Here is a 17,025-nt window from a genome sequence, read left to right on the forward strand (position 1 = left end):
GCCCGCAGCCACAGAAATGAAAAACCATAGAGGGTGGAGCAAACTTTCAGGGAGTGTCTCCTCAGCCCACCGCCCCTTCATCTGGCTCCTCCGATTGGCTGGTGTAGGTCTTGACCGCCCAATCGCATTGGAGCGTCCCTCGCGCCGCTCGGCGCCGCCGCGCCGCGCATGCCCACTCGGGACCTGTCTCTACGCCTCAGTCCTCCCGACAGCCAGAAGGGCACCCGCAGGTGGCCGGTGGGTGGTAGGCCTCGTAGTGCCCGTGGCAGTATCAGAGGGCCGCGCCGGGACCTGGACGGGCCCAGTGGGAGAGCGACAGGAAAAACAAGCACCGACACAACTGCCCGATTTTCCCATGGCCCTTAAGCGCAGCTTTTCTCGGGTTGACTCATTTACTTGCATTGTGGCGTGGGACCTGCACAGTCAGATTTCGCAGTGGGGAGTCGAGGAAACCTGGTTATGCATTTTTTTGCCCTTGGCATCCGGGCAGATCGAAACGGGGAGTGAGTGGAGCGAGTGTTTCTAAGAAAGTAAACGTCCCTCCTTCGTAGAGTGGGCTGGGAACACCCTTCCTCTGAATTCCCGGTAGGAAAGAGGGCCTTAGCGCCGAGCTGGAAGCGCTTTCCCGCCGCCTCGGCTCTAGCTCTGTGCTGCCCTCTCTGAGGTGACCGCCTGTCGGCGCTGGAAACGCGGACTTACTTTCTGCTCTACAAAGAACCGCCCCACTAGTTTCGGGGAAGTGCCCCCAAACAAAACGTAACCGGCCTTGGGCCGAGAGGGCGACTCGGGGTCCCTGCCGACAGTCTTGCCCCGACCTGCAGGCCCCGGCCGACCCCGGCAGATCGCCGCCTCCGGCGCGCCGCAGCCTCGCAGCCCCACGCCAGGCCGGCCCCTGCGGCCGCTCGGAAAACGCGGCGAGCGGAACCTGCACGCGGAAGCGCCGGGCGCACTGAGCATGCCCAGTTGTAGAGCCGACCAGAGGAGTTTTTTTCTTTTCTTTTCTTTCTTTTTTCTTTTTCTTTTTTTGGGGTCTCAAGTAGCAGGCCTCCCCCCACCCCCACCCGAGCCCCCCACCACCCCCGGCCTAAGCAGCTACCATGGCCGAGGTCTCCAGGGCGGCGTTGTCCCAGGCGGGTTGGTAAGTGGCGAGTCCCGCCGGCCGCCCGGCCGCGGGCGCGGGCCGGGGCCCGGAGGAGGGTTGGGGGTTGGGGGCGGTGGGGTGCGTGTCGGGGTAGGCGGAGGCCGCCGCCCGCCCCCGGCCTCTCCCTGGGCCCTCCGGGCCGGCTCCGCCCCCGGCGCCACGCGGAGCCGAGCGAGTCCCCCAGCTCCCCTCCGGGCGGCGGCGGCGCGGCCTGGGCCGTGGGTGCGGGCGGCGGGTTGAGGAGAGGCCGGGGGCCGCGGGCCGGGCGGCGGCCCAGGCCCGAGCCGCGCCGCCCCGGGGAATTCGTAGCGCGGTCGCGCCGCCCCTGGGAGGTACTGCTGCGGCGGGACGAGGGGACGCGAGGGCGAGAGAACCAGGTGCAGCGGAGAGGGACGAGCGCGGCCGGAGCCCGCGGGTCCGCGGGAAGTCGAGGGCAGAGCGGAGCGGAGCTCAGCCCGTGCTGCCGCTGGGCCGCCTCTCCCTTCTCCTTATTCCAAAGTGCAGCACGGAGCAGGGGGAAGCCGCCCTCCAGCTGCCCTCCGCAGCACGCACACAACTTCTGAAGCTCAGAATGACCGCATTGTCAACTCCTGTGGGTGCTCCGGAGAACTTTTCTCGAAAGGACAGCCGTGTTCTGATTTTTAAAGACGTTTCGTGTCATGGTTTTAGGATCTGAAAACAAAAAAATTATGCAGCATTAAGCTGTTTCTGGAACTTCGGCCATTTGGGTTGAAAACATCCAGTTTAATTCAGTAACGCTTTTCCAGGCCTGCATAGGCACAGGCTGGGCTGAGAAGTGGGAAGGAGGTTGAAGATTTGCCTCTGCTCTCTGAAAGTTCACTATCTTAGTGAAAAGAGGAGAGAGGGAGGCCTTAAAACAACAAATACACAAACAGGGGAGATAGTGGCAAATTGTACAAAGGAGCAGGTAAATGTGGAATTGAAGAGGAAGGAGAGTTAGTTTCCTAGAGAAGTGGGTTTTGAAAGATGGTGAGGAAAAGACAGTTTCTAAATACAGAACCCCTGGACATGAGGCACAGAAGTAGGAAAGGGCTTATTGGTTTGCAGCGCTGACATTAGATCCCTGTGGTTCCTGGATGTGGAAGGGTGTCCAGTGAGGATTAAGACCTTAAAAGTTTGGGGCCAGATTATGGAGACTGCAAGTATCTAAAGGATGGATTGGACTTTGTGAATAAAGTTTTTGATTAAAGTGCTCTTATAGCACCTGTGCGTTGAAGACTGCTTCTGGTTCTACAGGCACCCCATTTTACAGGCAAAGAGATAGAGTCATAGAACTGTTAAAGTAACTTAAAAAATGACACAGCTGGAAAGTGTTGGAGCTGAATGGTGAGCCAGAGGTCTGGTTCCACATCTAGCGCTTTTAAATGTTATTTTTCTTAACAGTTTTTTTTTTGCATGGAACACAACATGGCAAACTAGAGTTAAAAGCTCACCTTTTTCAGTTTTTTTTGAACATTTTTTATTGATTTATAATCATTTTACAATGTGTCGAATTCGTGTTCAGCACAATTTTTCAGTCATACATGGACATATACACACTCATTGTCACGTTTTTTTCTCTGTGAGCTACCATAACGTTTTGTGTATATTTCCCTGTCACCTTTTTCAGTTTTATTTTTGTTCTTTTAACTGGAATTTCTACATTCAGTTTCTTTACCTCACAGGGTTGTCTTGAATAATCTTGGATCACTCTTCTATTTGAGTTTTTCCCCATTCTTCCTTAGGTTGAGCCTTAGTTCTTCAAACAAGTTGTATGAGTTCATTTACAAGCTTATTCTTTTACTGCTTTCCAACATGATTCCCCTGACTCCTACCCCCCCCCCCCATTAGAAAGGCCAATCTCGTTATTTTGGTTCCAGACTCATACTAAATTGTTCTTCCTTGGACTCTAAAATCCTTAAGGGTGGGAAACTTCATCTTATGTTTTTCTGTACCACCAGGGAGCTCACTACATTGTAGGTTCTTATTAAAGTCTGATCGGTTGACCTTGGATGCAAACAAATACCCCTGCCAATAAGAATTCCCTAAACAGGGTCTCTCCCCAAGGTCCTCCTGTCTTTGTTACTTTGTTATAAATTCCCCTCAATGTTATATTGTAACATTTGCCACTTTGTGTTGCAAATTACACATTTACATGTTTCTTTCATGAGACTGTTGCTTTTGTACAGCAGGACCTCCCAAAGGCAGGAGTAGTCTGTGGGGCTCATAACACTGTCTTTCTAGAAATTTGGGAATTGCACGAAATTCCTGATGGGTCTTGAACAAGCTAGATTGGTGCTGAAGAAGACAAGAAGATGTCTTAGTCTTATAGGTGGCTTATTAGACTTATCTTTAAGTAGAGATTTTTTTTTATATTAACATGCAGAGAAGAGCACTGGAAGGAGAATTTCTCAACATAGAACAGCTTTGACCAACTCATTCTAGTTCTGACATCCTGAGTTTCCTCTGACTTTTGGGATTCTCTGTTGTTACCAACAAAATCATTTTTCTTAGTAACTTGGTTTATTCACTTAATTACTTGTAGGACTTCAAAAGAAATAGATGTTAAAACACCTAAACAATTATTATATATTCGGTCAGCTTCACCTAGTAGGTTAGGGAAATATTTAGTGCTGAAATGTGATCTTCACGGGGTTCAGGTAATTAATATTGATTGATCTATTATTACAGTTTGTGTTTTTCTTTGAGCATTTTTTCTTTTATGTCTTTAATCTTTATTAGAACTCCCACAAAAATCAGTATTTTAAGATATAACTCCCAACAGTAGCCACTCTGATAGCCCTTACAGTAATTTTTTTCCTTAGTGGTCAGTATCACAAAGTGTTAGGTTTTGCTGATTTGAACTTAAAAGTTTCAGATTCTTCTGCAGTATGGGAAATACAGTAACTGTGTTTAAATATTGCATGAAATGATATATTGGTCCTTTGTAATGCTTCCTTACATACATGGAATAGCAAGTGAGCAAAGATACTTGACTCTACATTTGTCTGGATAACAGATTTATGTAACTCTTTGCCTTTTGTTTTTTTCTCTTTGGAGAAAATTTCCTCAAGGGGGAATTGTATATTTCTACTAACCTTTTGGATTTTTTTAAAAAAAGAAATATCAGCTTTTCAAAAAATTTTTTTTTAAAATAAAAAGCTTGTTAGGGGAACATAATCATCTGTTTATTTTTTAAAAGGCATTTTCCATAGAATTAGTGAATGTATAGCTTAACTCCCTCAGTGTGCAGATAAGGAAACTTAAACACTGGTATCAACAATTTGCTCAGAGTTGTAAGTGGCAGAACCAAGAATAGAGCCCCAGTGTCTGGAATAAAGATCCAGTACTTATTTCCACAAGCCCTGGTGATAACTTCTAATTTAAATTGTTGGTCAAGTATAACACATTTTACAGTTTGAAATTGGATTAAAGCACTTTGCGATACGTAAATTTACTCCCTTCTTTGGGAAAGATAAGGTGCTTATTCTGAAGAGTGATGATATTGGAATCAAAGAAACTTTTACCATTTCACTTAATTGCTGATTAGGCTTTTCTGAAAACCTGATTAATTCTGTTTTTTGAAGTCTAAGATTATCAGAAGAAGTAAGGCACTATGTTGTTTATTTTTGCCTTATATAGCAGTTCTGAGTTGATGATACTATAAGGTAGTATTAGAAATAATGTGTTTACATTTTATTCTGAAAGAACATATTTTCTTAGAAGCCCTAGGTTTATAACATCGAAGATTAACCTGGTTGTGCTTTGAGGATTTTGTTTGTTTATTTGTTTTGTGGGTAGAGCAGAGATGGAGGGGAAAGAGAGGATGAACACAAGGGACCCTTTCTTATCTTGTCCTGCCTGAACTTCACCTTCCCTTTTGGGTTTATCTCTCTTTGATACTGATATGTTTGGCCCAAGTGTGTACCAAACTCCATTCCCTTTGTTTCACCTTTGAACAACTAAGAAAGGCTACAGGTATAGAAATCTTTATCAAAACAGTACTAGAGAAGAATATTTATTGGAAAAATAGAGAAAAAAAGAAGCACAATGGCAGCATTAATTATTATTAATTAAGCATATATAATTAAGAATATATATGTATATATGCAATTAAGTATTGCTAATGAATGGCTTTCTTGTCTTGAGCAACCTGCCCTGTCATTCCACATGTTGCCTTCAGAGCTGCTCCAGGGAGGTGGAGCAACGTCAGGACCTTTTACTGGAATTTTTAATTCTTAACTCTTGACCTGTCCACAGATGGAGAGCTTCTTTTCACATTCCGTTACCTAAAAACTTCCTCCCAAACACATTAATGATAAGACCAAGAAAGTCAGATTCCTGTTCTGTAGCCTGTCCCTGTGCTTTTCATGTTTGTTTTCTGAGAGGCACACCTTTTCCCCCAGGAGATTGCTGGTGAATGAGCTCAGCCTTTAAGTGAGGAACAGCTTTTGTAGCATCATAAATATAACTACACTTTCATATAATGTACTGTTGGTAGTAGTTGTGCATAAGGGTATCAGAGGTTTTGCTCCCTCATGTTACTCCAGCATAACTCTTAGGCATAGGTGTACTTGTAAAGAATTTTGGTGGTTCTTTATAAGGTTGTGTGTTAAGTGCAGGATTTTTTTATTTTCTAGAATTATAAAATACTTTATCATTACACTTTGATATACATGTATTCTTGGCACTCTCTTGAAGAGAATTCGAACTGTTAAAACACTTCTTAGATGAAACAGAGTAATAGATCATGCTGAAAAACTCTAGAGGAAACCAGTTGCTTTGTATTTGGTTTTCAGGAGAGCTTTCTGGAGACATTTTTTCCATTTTGAAATATTTCCTGTTTCTTTAATGAGCATTTATAACTATCTCTTTGGTTTATACTATGCAGTTATAATGTTCAAACGTAATAAGCATCATGGACCTGTCTCAAAGCATGTTACATGTTACCTGGTTGCTTCTGTTGATATTGTAAACTGCCAAAAACGACTGGATACTCTGTTAAATTAAGCAAGTTTTCAGGTTTGAAGCTTCTATTTGCAGTGATTTTTTTCTTCTTTTTTTGGTGGATAACCTATAAATCTAGTTTCAACTGCTTGTAGACTTGGCTAAGCAGTAAAGCATAGAGGGGGTATAAAAAACTTGCTACCTCAGCAAGTTGAAGATAATTTTCTCCCCTCACACAGCAGCATTTGCTAAATCAAGTAAAAATTGCATAGTAACATTTCAAGAGCCATAAAAATGTAACTGTATCTTTTTTTTTTTTGGCTTTTGCTTTCTCCTTTTGACAAAAGGAAAATATTGGCATTTTGACATAATGTTACGGTTAAGCCTCATCTATCTAGAAATTTTGGCTTTTTGTAAGGTGTAGAATCTGGAAGTAGCTGTAGAACAAACATTTTACCTCTGGATAATTTTTAGGAGAAGCAGACGGCATGCCCAGCAATGGAAAATTTTTCATGTAAAAGTTGAGAAACATTTGTGAAGTCATAGAATGACAAAGAAAAGCAGAGAAGAGAGGGCAAGAAACGGGTGGTGATAAAGTAATAACAAGGTGTCAAAGCTAATGGTAACAGAGAAGCACATTAGTGATGTAGAGAAAGGAAAGACTCAGGTTGTGCTCTGGGGCTGGACAGAGCTCACACATGCTTTAGTACTGTAACCCCTGCAGGCGTCACACCCCTGCTTGATGGGTGTGTCTGTGTGCACACATGAATGCTTCTCACACATTTTACAGTTTTACAGCCTTTAACATAGAGACAAATAGCTACCCTCATCTCAGTGTAGTGCTACTGAAGTTGTATCTTTATAACAGTAAATCTGTCTTTGCAATAATGAGAGAAATATATGACCTTATAATGTGTATACTGAAATACATATTCTAAGTATTTATGCCTCTTATCTACAAGGTACATTGTTTGTTGTTGGGATGATGTATAAGACAGGCAGAATTTAAACCTATTATATACTGGTGTTTTGCTTTCAGAGTGTTGTTGAGAGCAGTTACCCAGACTTGGGAAGTCTGGAAGGCTTTCAAGAACTAATGATGTATAAGCAGGCTATGTTGTTTATGCCATCTTAATATTGTGTCTAGTCTTTGTCTAGGAACACAAACAGTCATTCAACAAGTAATAATTGAACTTCTTGTAGCAGACACTTTCTTTTAGTATGATCAGATAGTGAAAGAGAAAGCCATTTATTACATATTCTAACATATTGCATTTGTAAAATATACTAGAGAGGAGAAAGGACATGGCTCTGTAAGAGTTTATAAAAGTGAAATTTGGTGTCTTCATGGTCAAGAATGCTTCCTTGAGATTTGGAGGAAAAGTGGGAATTAGATTAAATTAGGGGAAAGCAGCATATGCAGAGATCATATGGCAGTAGGGAGCATGGTGAGTACAGAGGACTGAAGTACTAGTATTAGCGCAGGGCAAGACAGAGAGGTGGTGTAGTGAGATGGGGCTGGGGGATACCCAGGGACTAGATCATGTAACGTGGGCCTTGCAGGTCTTGGGAAGTTTTGTTTTGTTTTAGGCAACAGAAATCAGTTGAAAAGTTTTATTAGAGGATGGTTAAAGTAGGAACATCTTAGTTAAATTTTGAGGTGTCCTTGCATTGAAGAAAATGGATTGGAGCTAGGCAGGAGTAAATGGATGGAATGGTGATGATAATTGAGATGGAGAGCAATAGATTGATTTGAGAGATATTTAGGCGGTGAAACAGAACTTTTTGATGGATTGGATATGGGAGTGAGAAAGAAGGAAGTGTCAGAGTTGACTTCTTGGTTTCTGGCTTATATACTCGAATTGATTACAGTACAGTTATTTAGGGACTATCAGGAGTGGACCACGTTTCTGATGGGTGGATCTTGAATCAAAGTTGGACATTATTTGAGTGTGAGGTGCCTCTGAGTCATCTAAAATAAGATGCCAATTGGGTGTTAGGAAATACTAATCTTGCACTCAGAAGACAGAGTTAAAGATACAAATTTGTGGTCATTTGAGTGTAGTTAATTGAAGCAGTGTGTGGATGAGATCATCTAAGGCTGCACTGTCCAGTATAATAGACATTAGCTATATGTGGCTACTGAACACTTGAAATAGGTCTAGTCTAAATTCAGATGTGCTGTAAATGTAAAATACACAGAGTTTGGAAGACTTAGTACAAAAAATAAATGTAAATATCTCATTAATTGTTATATTGTTTATATTCCGAGGTAATACTTTTAATATATTGTATTAAAATACATAATTAAATGAATTTCACCTGTTCTTCTTTAGTTTTTAAAATGTGATTACTAGAAAATTTAAAATTACATTAAGTGGCTTGCATTATATGTCTGTTAGACAAAGACAGCAGTGATCTATGATCTAAACACTAGCTTTGAATAGGAAGAGGCTAGGTTCAAGCACTGAGGAATTTCAACATTTTTATTAGCTTCCAAGGAGCTGCCAGAGAGGGGGAGAAAGCATTGGAATGTGTTATGAAGTCACTGACCTTTGTATCAGAGAGTGTTTTGTCTATATTCTCTCCTAGGAGGTTTATAATGTCTTGTCTTATACTTAAGTCTTTTTTTTTAATTTAATTTTTTATTTTCTTTTATTTTTGGGGGAGAGGTAATTAAATTTGTTTATTTATTTAAAGGGAGGTACTGGGGATTGAACCCAGGACCTCATGCATGCTAAGCATGCACTCTACCACTGAGCTATATATACCCTTTCCCTCACTGACCTTTCTAAGAAGAGAAAAAGGACATCTATCTAAGAGTTCTATGGCAAGATTATTTGATTAGGTCAGTGTTAATTTATTGACTTGCTGGTATTAGAGACTGAGAGCAGTTTTAAAAGTATTCCTTATAAATTTACGTATCTGGAGGTCTTTTTAAAAAAAATTCTCCCCAAAACGCCTCTAAATATAAAATGCAAATAAAACTGATTTGCAGCTTTTCAGAAGACAATCTGTTGTGGATATTAAGTGAAGATGTTAAGAAAAACATTGTTATTTTGCTAAGTTTGTGGGCAGGACCTTAAGTTTGAAAAATACCTACTATGAAACATTAAACATAAATATTGATGAAAAAATTGCTAAATAAATTAAGCCAACATTTTATAATGAATTTTGAATTGATTCCGTTTAAGTATTGTTTTGAGAGAGAAATAGTGACTTGTGTAAGTTTAAGTGTCCGGAGAGTTAATAGATAATCATGATAAAGTTAATGAAATAATTCTTCCTGTTGCTCTAAATGTATTCTGATTCTATATTTAAAGAAATAAAGAGTATTTGGCTTTTCTTATTAGTTAAAATGGTTTCATTGATGCCTATTATTTTGTAAGCTCCTGTAAGGCAAGGAGCTTACAAGTCTTTTCATATTTCTTTAGTATTCCTAGCATTTAGCAGAGTGTGAGGTATACAGTAGACACTTAAATGCTTGTAGAGTGAATGTTAGTGTCATTTAATTAGTCTTGGTATCTTTCATTATACTGTTTTTGTGTTGTCCAGGAATACGAAACTTCTTCAAGCTTCTTATGGAGTAGAAAATTGTTATTTCTGAAATGAATGTAGTGAAATGAAAAAAAAAGTTTTATAAAATTGTAATCTCTACAGAAGTGCCTATACACATATATTTCACTATTGATAACATTTCTAACTGAATATAAAAACATATACTTACAGGTATGTATTTGTGTTCAGTTCGATGTAGATTTTGAAATATGTTGATAAAATTTCTTTGCTTGGGACAACCACCTGTTTTGTAGGGGCTTTGAAATGTTCTCTCTCAAAGCAATGTTAATAGTAACTGTTTTCAGAATCTTATATACCTATGTTTGTCCTAGATCCTAATTATTTCTTTATACATTTGATATTTATGAAATACGGTACTAATTTTTACATGTCTTTTTGATATTTTAGAATTACTTGTTAGCCAGGGAACCCTGATTAGAAATGTGTTAGGATGATGAGAGTGTAATTCATTCCGGGCCCTTCGATGAGGCAAGAAAGTGGGCGTTAAGGCACTTTGTAGTCTAGTAAACTGGCATAGGGTTCCAGTCCATGTGAAGACGCTGCCAAGCACACATTGCCCTTTTGTTGTTTAAATTATGAACACCAGAATAGATCTTGTTTATGTTACTAGTGAGGACACAAAGCGAGTGAAATAGGCTCCTTCTCAGTATCCTTTTTCAGTTTACCATACTCGGAATGGCAGACACTCACTAGTGGCCTTTTCTGCCTGAGCTGAGGGCCTAAGTTGGTATGTAGGGGCTTCTAGTCCTAGAGTTTCACCATGATCTTTTGTCCAGGCTGCCTGCTGATTCCTTAGTCTGCTTCACTCTAAATTATGAGTAATAGTGAGATTTCCCCAGGATTGTGTGTATTTGAGATTTTCCCAGGATTGTGTGTATTTGACTTTTTTCCTCAGCACTTATGCTCCATCTGAATTTTCTTTGCTTGCTATATTTTGAGGTTTTATGGGATCAGGATGTACTTCTTCCTTATTTTGGTGCTGCTGATAAATTTTTTGACTGCTTTTTCTGGTTGTGCTTATTTTCTTTGTTTTTGCTATTTTTTCTCTTGTTCATTTAATTAGTTACGCATTCATCAGAAGTTCTTAAAAGCATATATTACTTAGGTGTTTCTTTGATAATTAAAATTGATAAATAATAAAAGTGTTTTGTATACCTAATTAATTGCTATACCAATACTATGAAATTTCAGTGCTCTTTTTTGTGTCTGTGTTTACATCCTTGTTTTTGCAGAGTGATTTCTCAAAATAACATGTAACTTTGTTGGTGTATATATCTAGCTGTTCTTTGCTACCCAAAGACAGCTACCATTATACTCATTAAAATTTCTGCCAGTTACAAAGATTTCCTATGCAGTGATAGTTCACAATTAGAGATATCTTCATATAATTAGATGTAGTTTATTAACAAATAGAGAGTTTAACAAATTGAGATTTTGATTTGACATCATGAAATAGATAATCTAGTGTAGTGGTGTAGACTTTAATGGGTACAGGGTAATGAGAAAGGAATTAATATTTGAGTGATACATGAAAGAAATCATCTTGTTCATGCTGAAGTCTGATTCTCTGGAAAGAGCAATAGGGCCTTGAAGTTTTTGCCAGTTTATGCTTATGTAAATAAGCATTTACTCTGATATTATTTTAATTAAAATGGAAAAATTGACCAAAGATACATCCTTGTAGTATTTAAAAAACTGCTCTGTATTAGTCAGATTGAAGGCTAGGCTGGTATAAAAGAGATCCCACATCACAGAGGGCTAAAGAAGGTAGGCTCATTTTCCTCTGTCACAAAACAACCCTGAGTGATGGGGATTTCTGCTTTGTGCTGTCATTTAGGGAGCCAGGTTCCCTCTATCTTACTGCTGCTTTGTCCACTCACCCCTGCTACTTAAAGCGAGGGCCTCACACCAGCGGCATTGGCATTATCTGGTAGTTGATTTGTAATGTAGAATCTCGGTCTCCATTACAAATTTAGTAAATCAGCGCCTGCATTTTAACAGAATTCTCCCAGTGATTCTTCTGTGCATTAAAGTTTGAGAAGCACTGCTCCAGGGCACTGTCATTGTCTTCATGGCCATGGCAGCTCTACCATGTCTGGGTTTTAGTTGACAGGAAAAGGAGTGACAGCAGAGAGCCTTAGAGTCCGTTCTCTTGGGGGAATGGTGGCACACACTGTGTCCTTGGCTTCCAGGAGCTTAGGCTCACATCTGCCCAAAAGGGAGTCTCAGAAACGTGTTCAGTGATTCTCAGATTATCTGTTAGTTTTTAAAATACCTGTTTTTTCACAGATCAGTGCTTTTGTAAACTAAAAAATCTGTCAGCAATGTCAGATTGCTCTAAAAGTTTCTAAATGCTTACTTCAGTTTCTGTGGTTATCCCATCCTGGAGCACTAACAAAGAGTTTGAGAATTGGCACTGCACTGATGTATGGACACGTGGGCCATGTGTTCTACCTGGACACATTTTGAATTTTTCACTCAGTGATACTGTTCAAATTATGGTAAAGTTGCATGAATTGGTATGAATGAATGAGGCACTATTTTTTGGCCTTTCATACTTTTTGATTTAATTTACTCATCTTCTTCTTCAAAAATTGTGTTATTTTTAATGATAATCATGTTTGTAAAGGACTTTTCAGCTTGCAAGTCCCTCTTTCCCTAATTATATGTCATTCCATAATAATTAGTAGTATATATATATTATAGTTGCTTCAAAAGGTGGTTGTGCGCCTTCTTGGTTAATCATGTTGCTGATACTTCGTATGGCACATTAAAGGATGTTCTTGTTTGAGATACCTTTCTAATGTATTTTGTAACTTTATATACTTTTAGTTATGAACTAATAGTTTACAGTCGGTGTTAAGAGACTTATTGTGCCTTTATCATATTGGTTGACATTGCTTGACGTGATTTCAGTTATTCCTCCCTCAACATGTTTTTATGGAAAATAAAATTGAATTGGAATGTTGGTCTTTTAAAATGTTTTACCTTATCACAATAACTTTCATGTGTAAATTGAATTGTTTATAGTTATTGGTAGTGCTTTAATGCTTTAGGTAAAAGTATATATTAAAAACATGTTACAGATTTGTGTGTATTGAAGACACATACTGTTAAATTGGAAAATAGCCTAATGTTTGATTAAATGTTTTTGTTGTATTCAGTATGATGTTGCTCTTTTGGTCTGCCTAGTATTGCCTTGCAGCACCAATTTTTGTTTTTTTTCTCCTAAGTACCCAATATATATGAACTTTTCGGTTAGCCAAAATTCCACGTTGTGAAGGTGAGGTGTTAGCTAGGAACAGGTTTGCAAGCTTGAATCGATTTGTGTTTGAAACTGAGATTAATAAATTACTTGGTTTTGAACAGTTAAAAATTTGTTAGAATTATTAGTTAATTGGAATTAAATAATTAGAATTATATCACAAATCTGGATTATCATGAGGGATTATGAGAAAAAAATAGTTACAGAAAAACCACTATGTACCCTTGGTCTTCAATTAAATTTATACCTGCTTCTTGAGAAGCAGTGTGGTCGGTGGTTAAAAGCATGGGCTCTTAAGTCCAGCTCTCTTGAGCCAGGGTCCGTCTTGTTTCTGCCACTGAGTAGCTATAACCTTGATCATAGTAATTAACTGCTTGTTGCCTCAGTTTTCTCACTTGTTAAATGGTGCCAATTATAACACCTACTCCATAGTATAATTCTGAGTATCAGTGAGTTAATACATGCAGAGTACTTAGAACATGGCTTGTCGCATGCTGAGTGCCCAGTAAGTACTTGCGGTTCTTCCTATTATATGTTAACCCTGGACTCGTTGTTGCCAGTGAAAATTCATGTGATTAGCACATATATGGATTTCTGATGTTGTGTCACTTCTGGAAAAAGTTGTTGTCTTTTAGAATATGTTGCATAGTCTCTAAAAGTGTTCCTTTGATAAAGACAAAAGTCTTTATATCTTATGGATTTTTAATCTCATAATAAAGTATATCTTACCATTTGGTAATCTTATAAATCTTAGTGTTTCAAGTTAAAGATAAAGTGGTACAGATAGATAGAATATTCATTTCACATAATATTAATTATTGCACTTGTAAAGGAAGAATAGACGTTTGACAGAGGAAACTATCAATATTCAGTCTCTTATTATGGCTATCAATTTAGTAAGTCTCAGGAGCTGAAAGCAGATAATTTCACATCTTGTTGAAGTGTTGATTGTTGTTAAGTGTTTGCCTTTTAGTTTTGTAAATAAGAATTTTACTTGAGTAATGGGATCTCCTCCTCAGAAATTTGAAGCCAGTTATGTAATATGTAAATTTATAGGGCAATATACTTTTTTTAAGATTAAATACATTTTTGAGAGAAGTATAGTCTGAGTCCAATTTTTGAAGAAAGAAAGATTATAAAGCTTTTTTTAACCCTAAGTAAGGGATTGGCAAACTAGGGCCTGTGGGCCAAATTTGGCCCACTGCTTGTTTCTGTAAACTTTTATTGGAACTCAACAATCAAACCATGCTTTTGTGCCAGAGCTAAGTAGTTGTGATAGAGATCCTAAGACCTGAAAAACCTACATTCTGCCATCTGACCGTTCATTAGGGCTGATTTCTGCCCTAAGTAATTAGTGAAATAGATTTATTAGTATGCCACTGCTTAGAAAACACTGAAGTTTGAACAAGTAGTACATGTTACTTGTCCAATATTTGTCAAAAATAACTATTCAAAACAACTACAGTTCTTATTTTTATCCTCACTTGTAATGACTGGTGTGACTCACAGATTAATAAATCCTAACTATTTTATAGGTATGTGCCAGTACTTGCAGCAGGGCTTTCTATCAAATACAGAATTGTCAGGCGTTTTTGAAATGGTCTAATGATTTTAACAGAACTTTCCTTTTATGTCCTAGGACAGATAGAAATCCTTCGTTGGTTTCAATTGAGAACTTCTGTCACATCCGGACAACTTTTGAATTTTATAGAAAACCTAGACCATAGATAATTTTTAATCAAATCAGTACTGCTTAAGGGAAGAAAACAGAATGGATGTGAGGTTGAAAAACCTCTTAAAACATATCAGTCCTGAGTAAATATAGACGTTTGCCTTTAAATAACAGAATATATTTGATAATCATTCATATTTCAATTAGCCCAATTTATCTGTAACAATCTGATTATTTTAGATTTACATTAATTGAATTTATGGAAAAAATAACTTCATGCCTTGGTTTGACAAAATTGATGAAGTTTTGTGACATTGTTTAAGGGACTAGATGTGAAAGCGTCCAAAAAAATACTGTTTTTCAGTATCTGTTGCCATCCTCATTCTTATTTTTTCATTTTGGAAATGTGTCCTCAAACTTGTAGAATCCAGTCCCACCACATAGAGGTTCATATTCAATGGGATCCAGTGCACAGTTTCCATTTTTGACATTACTCTGATTATAAAAATCACATTACTGTTTCATTAACTTTCACATTTCAGCTAACTACTTCAGCGTACTGGAGCTATAACTAATACAGTGATTACAAGCAAGCATGCCATTTAACAAACGTAACCAATAATAGGCAAATGCCATTGCTGAGGAAACCAGGCCTTGCATTTTAGCAAAATTAAAGAGACCAATGCAATCTTTATAGCTTATCCACACACTTAAATAATATAATAATTTTGAAGAATACATTAACTTTTCTGCAAAAATCATGATTAATTTTACATACCAAATTGTGAGGTGAGATGTATGCAAATAAATTGCTTCCTTGTCTCAAATGGCCAGACTTCAAATGGATGACCCTAATGGATCTCCTGGGAACCACGCTGGTCCAGAGATCCACTGAAAGTTTTAAATCAGGGCCATGAAAGATCAGTTTTGCTGGATTTAAAAAAGATCACTCTGGCTTTTATTTCAAGGATGGGTTAGGAGATCAATACTCAGGCAGGAACAGTTTAAAGAAAACATATTCTTTAGAGGTAAATGTCATCGGTGATGTTTTTCTTAATTCCCTTAAGAATTGAAGAAGTGGCGAACTCTGGCTGTCAGTGTTCCTGACTTGTCTCCTCACCCCTACTGTGCCCCAGTTTAAAAGTAAAATCAGTTAATACTATTTGTTAGTATTAGTGCTGGTTGTTGTTTCTTGGTGTCCTTTATTTAAGAGTTCATAAGTTTATTGGATGCCTCAAAAATTGTGCTTTGTAAGTCGATAAATTTAAGATTTAACATGGTGTGATTGATACCATAGCAAAAATGACCTGCTTTATTTCAACTGATCCCTTCAATAAATAAGGTATCTAAGTGTAAAGATTTTTTAAAGGAAGATAAAGTCCTCATAACATGGTTTTTAGATCTAGATTTCAGAAGAGTAGTAGTGACATTGTTTTAATTAACTGATCAACCACTAAGTCCATTCTTGTTATAGTGCTATTTCTAAGTCAATATGTGAGTGAGGCTATACTTAAAAACATTCATTTAATAAATAGATAGTTATTAAGCAAGGCATTTTTTTCTAAGATCTGAATTCCCTTTTTAAGAAATTATTTTGTAAATGCCTTTTCTGGTATTTTTCTTTGGTTTGAAAGTTGCTGTTTTAATGATGAGCACATGTATGATTGTGTTCATATTAGATTTCTCTGCTCCAGTCTTCATATTACTTTCCATCTTTTTACCTATACCTACTGTTCTGTTTTCTGCTGTAGTCTGGCTTGTGCTTCTTCCACACTATTGAAATGCTTTTGCTGAAGTTACCAGTGACCTCCCAGTGAGGTACAGTTTAGGCCTCTCCTTACTCACCTCTGCTGCCTCAATTGGTATTGGCCAACCTACTTCTTGAAATTCACTATTCCTTGTATCCCCTAAGACTGCAGAATTCTTGTTGTCTTCATCTCTTTCTGATTATTTATTTGCTATCTTTTTATAGTATTCTTGTTCCACCCTTCTCTGCCTTTTCTTACCTTTCCTGTTAATACTACCAAAATTATGTCTTTGTTCCACTTTCTTATTCTTCTTATTTTAACTAATCAATCTCATTTGATTTTATATTTAAACTAATTTTTATAATGCTGATGATTCCTAAATCTGCCTAGGCTTGTATTTGAAAATGCAGCCTTGTTTATGAAACAGTTGCTGCACAATTTGAACTAGTGTCACAGAGGCACCTCAAACTCCCCATGCCCCTAGCTGTGCCCTCTTTCCCAGTTCTTCTATTTATACTTTGTCTTACTCGGTGGCACACCCATCTTTCCAGTCATATTAGTCATTTTTGACTCTTACCATTCTCTTATATTTAAATTAGATATTGATCCCATTAGTTTTACCTTCTAAATATTTTTCCATTTCCGGCCTTCATTCTTGGGAGCATGTTAGTAG

At 38.3% G+C, this 17,025-nt stretch overlaps 1 protein-coding gene across 4 annotated transcripts in view; it reads left to right on the forward strand.

Annotated features, from left to right (window-relative positions):
* The first annotated feature begins 200 nt into the window (after positions 1 to 200).
* Positions 201 to 17,025, forward strand: part of TDRD3 (tudor domain containing 3) — a 153,558-nt gene continuing 136,733 nt past the window's right edge. For 2 of the 4 annotated variants that reach the window (XM_072976644.1, XM_072976646.1), the window contains exon 1: positions 219 to 237. Coding sequence is in view for 2 of the 4 variants with exons in the window: in XM_072976648.1 (XP_072832749.1) it covers positions 1,098 to 1,138 (41 nt within the window). In the remaining 2 variants the exon portion in view is untranslated. Of the gene's footprint in view, positions 1,139 to 17,025 lie in introns of all 4 variants that reach the window. The other 2 variants (XM_072976648.1, XM_072976647.1) reach the window with 2 other exon arrangements.

Source organism: Vicugna pacos, chromosome 14, assembly GCF_048564905.1.
Source record: "Vicugna pacos chromosome 14, VicPac4, whole genome shotgun sequence".
Classification (NCBI taxonomy): domain Eukaryota; kingdom Metazoa; phylum Chordata; class Mammalia; order Artiodactyla; family Camelidae; genus Vicugna; species Vicugna pacos.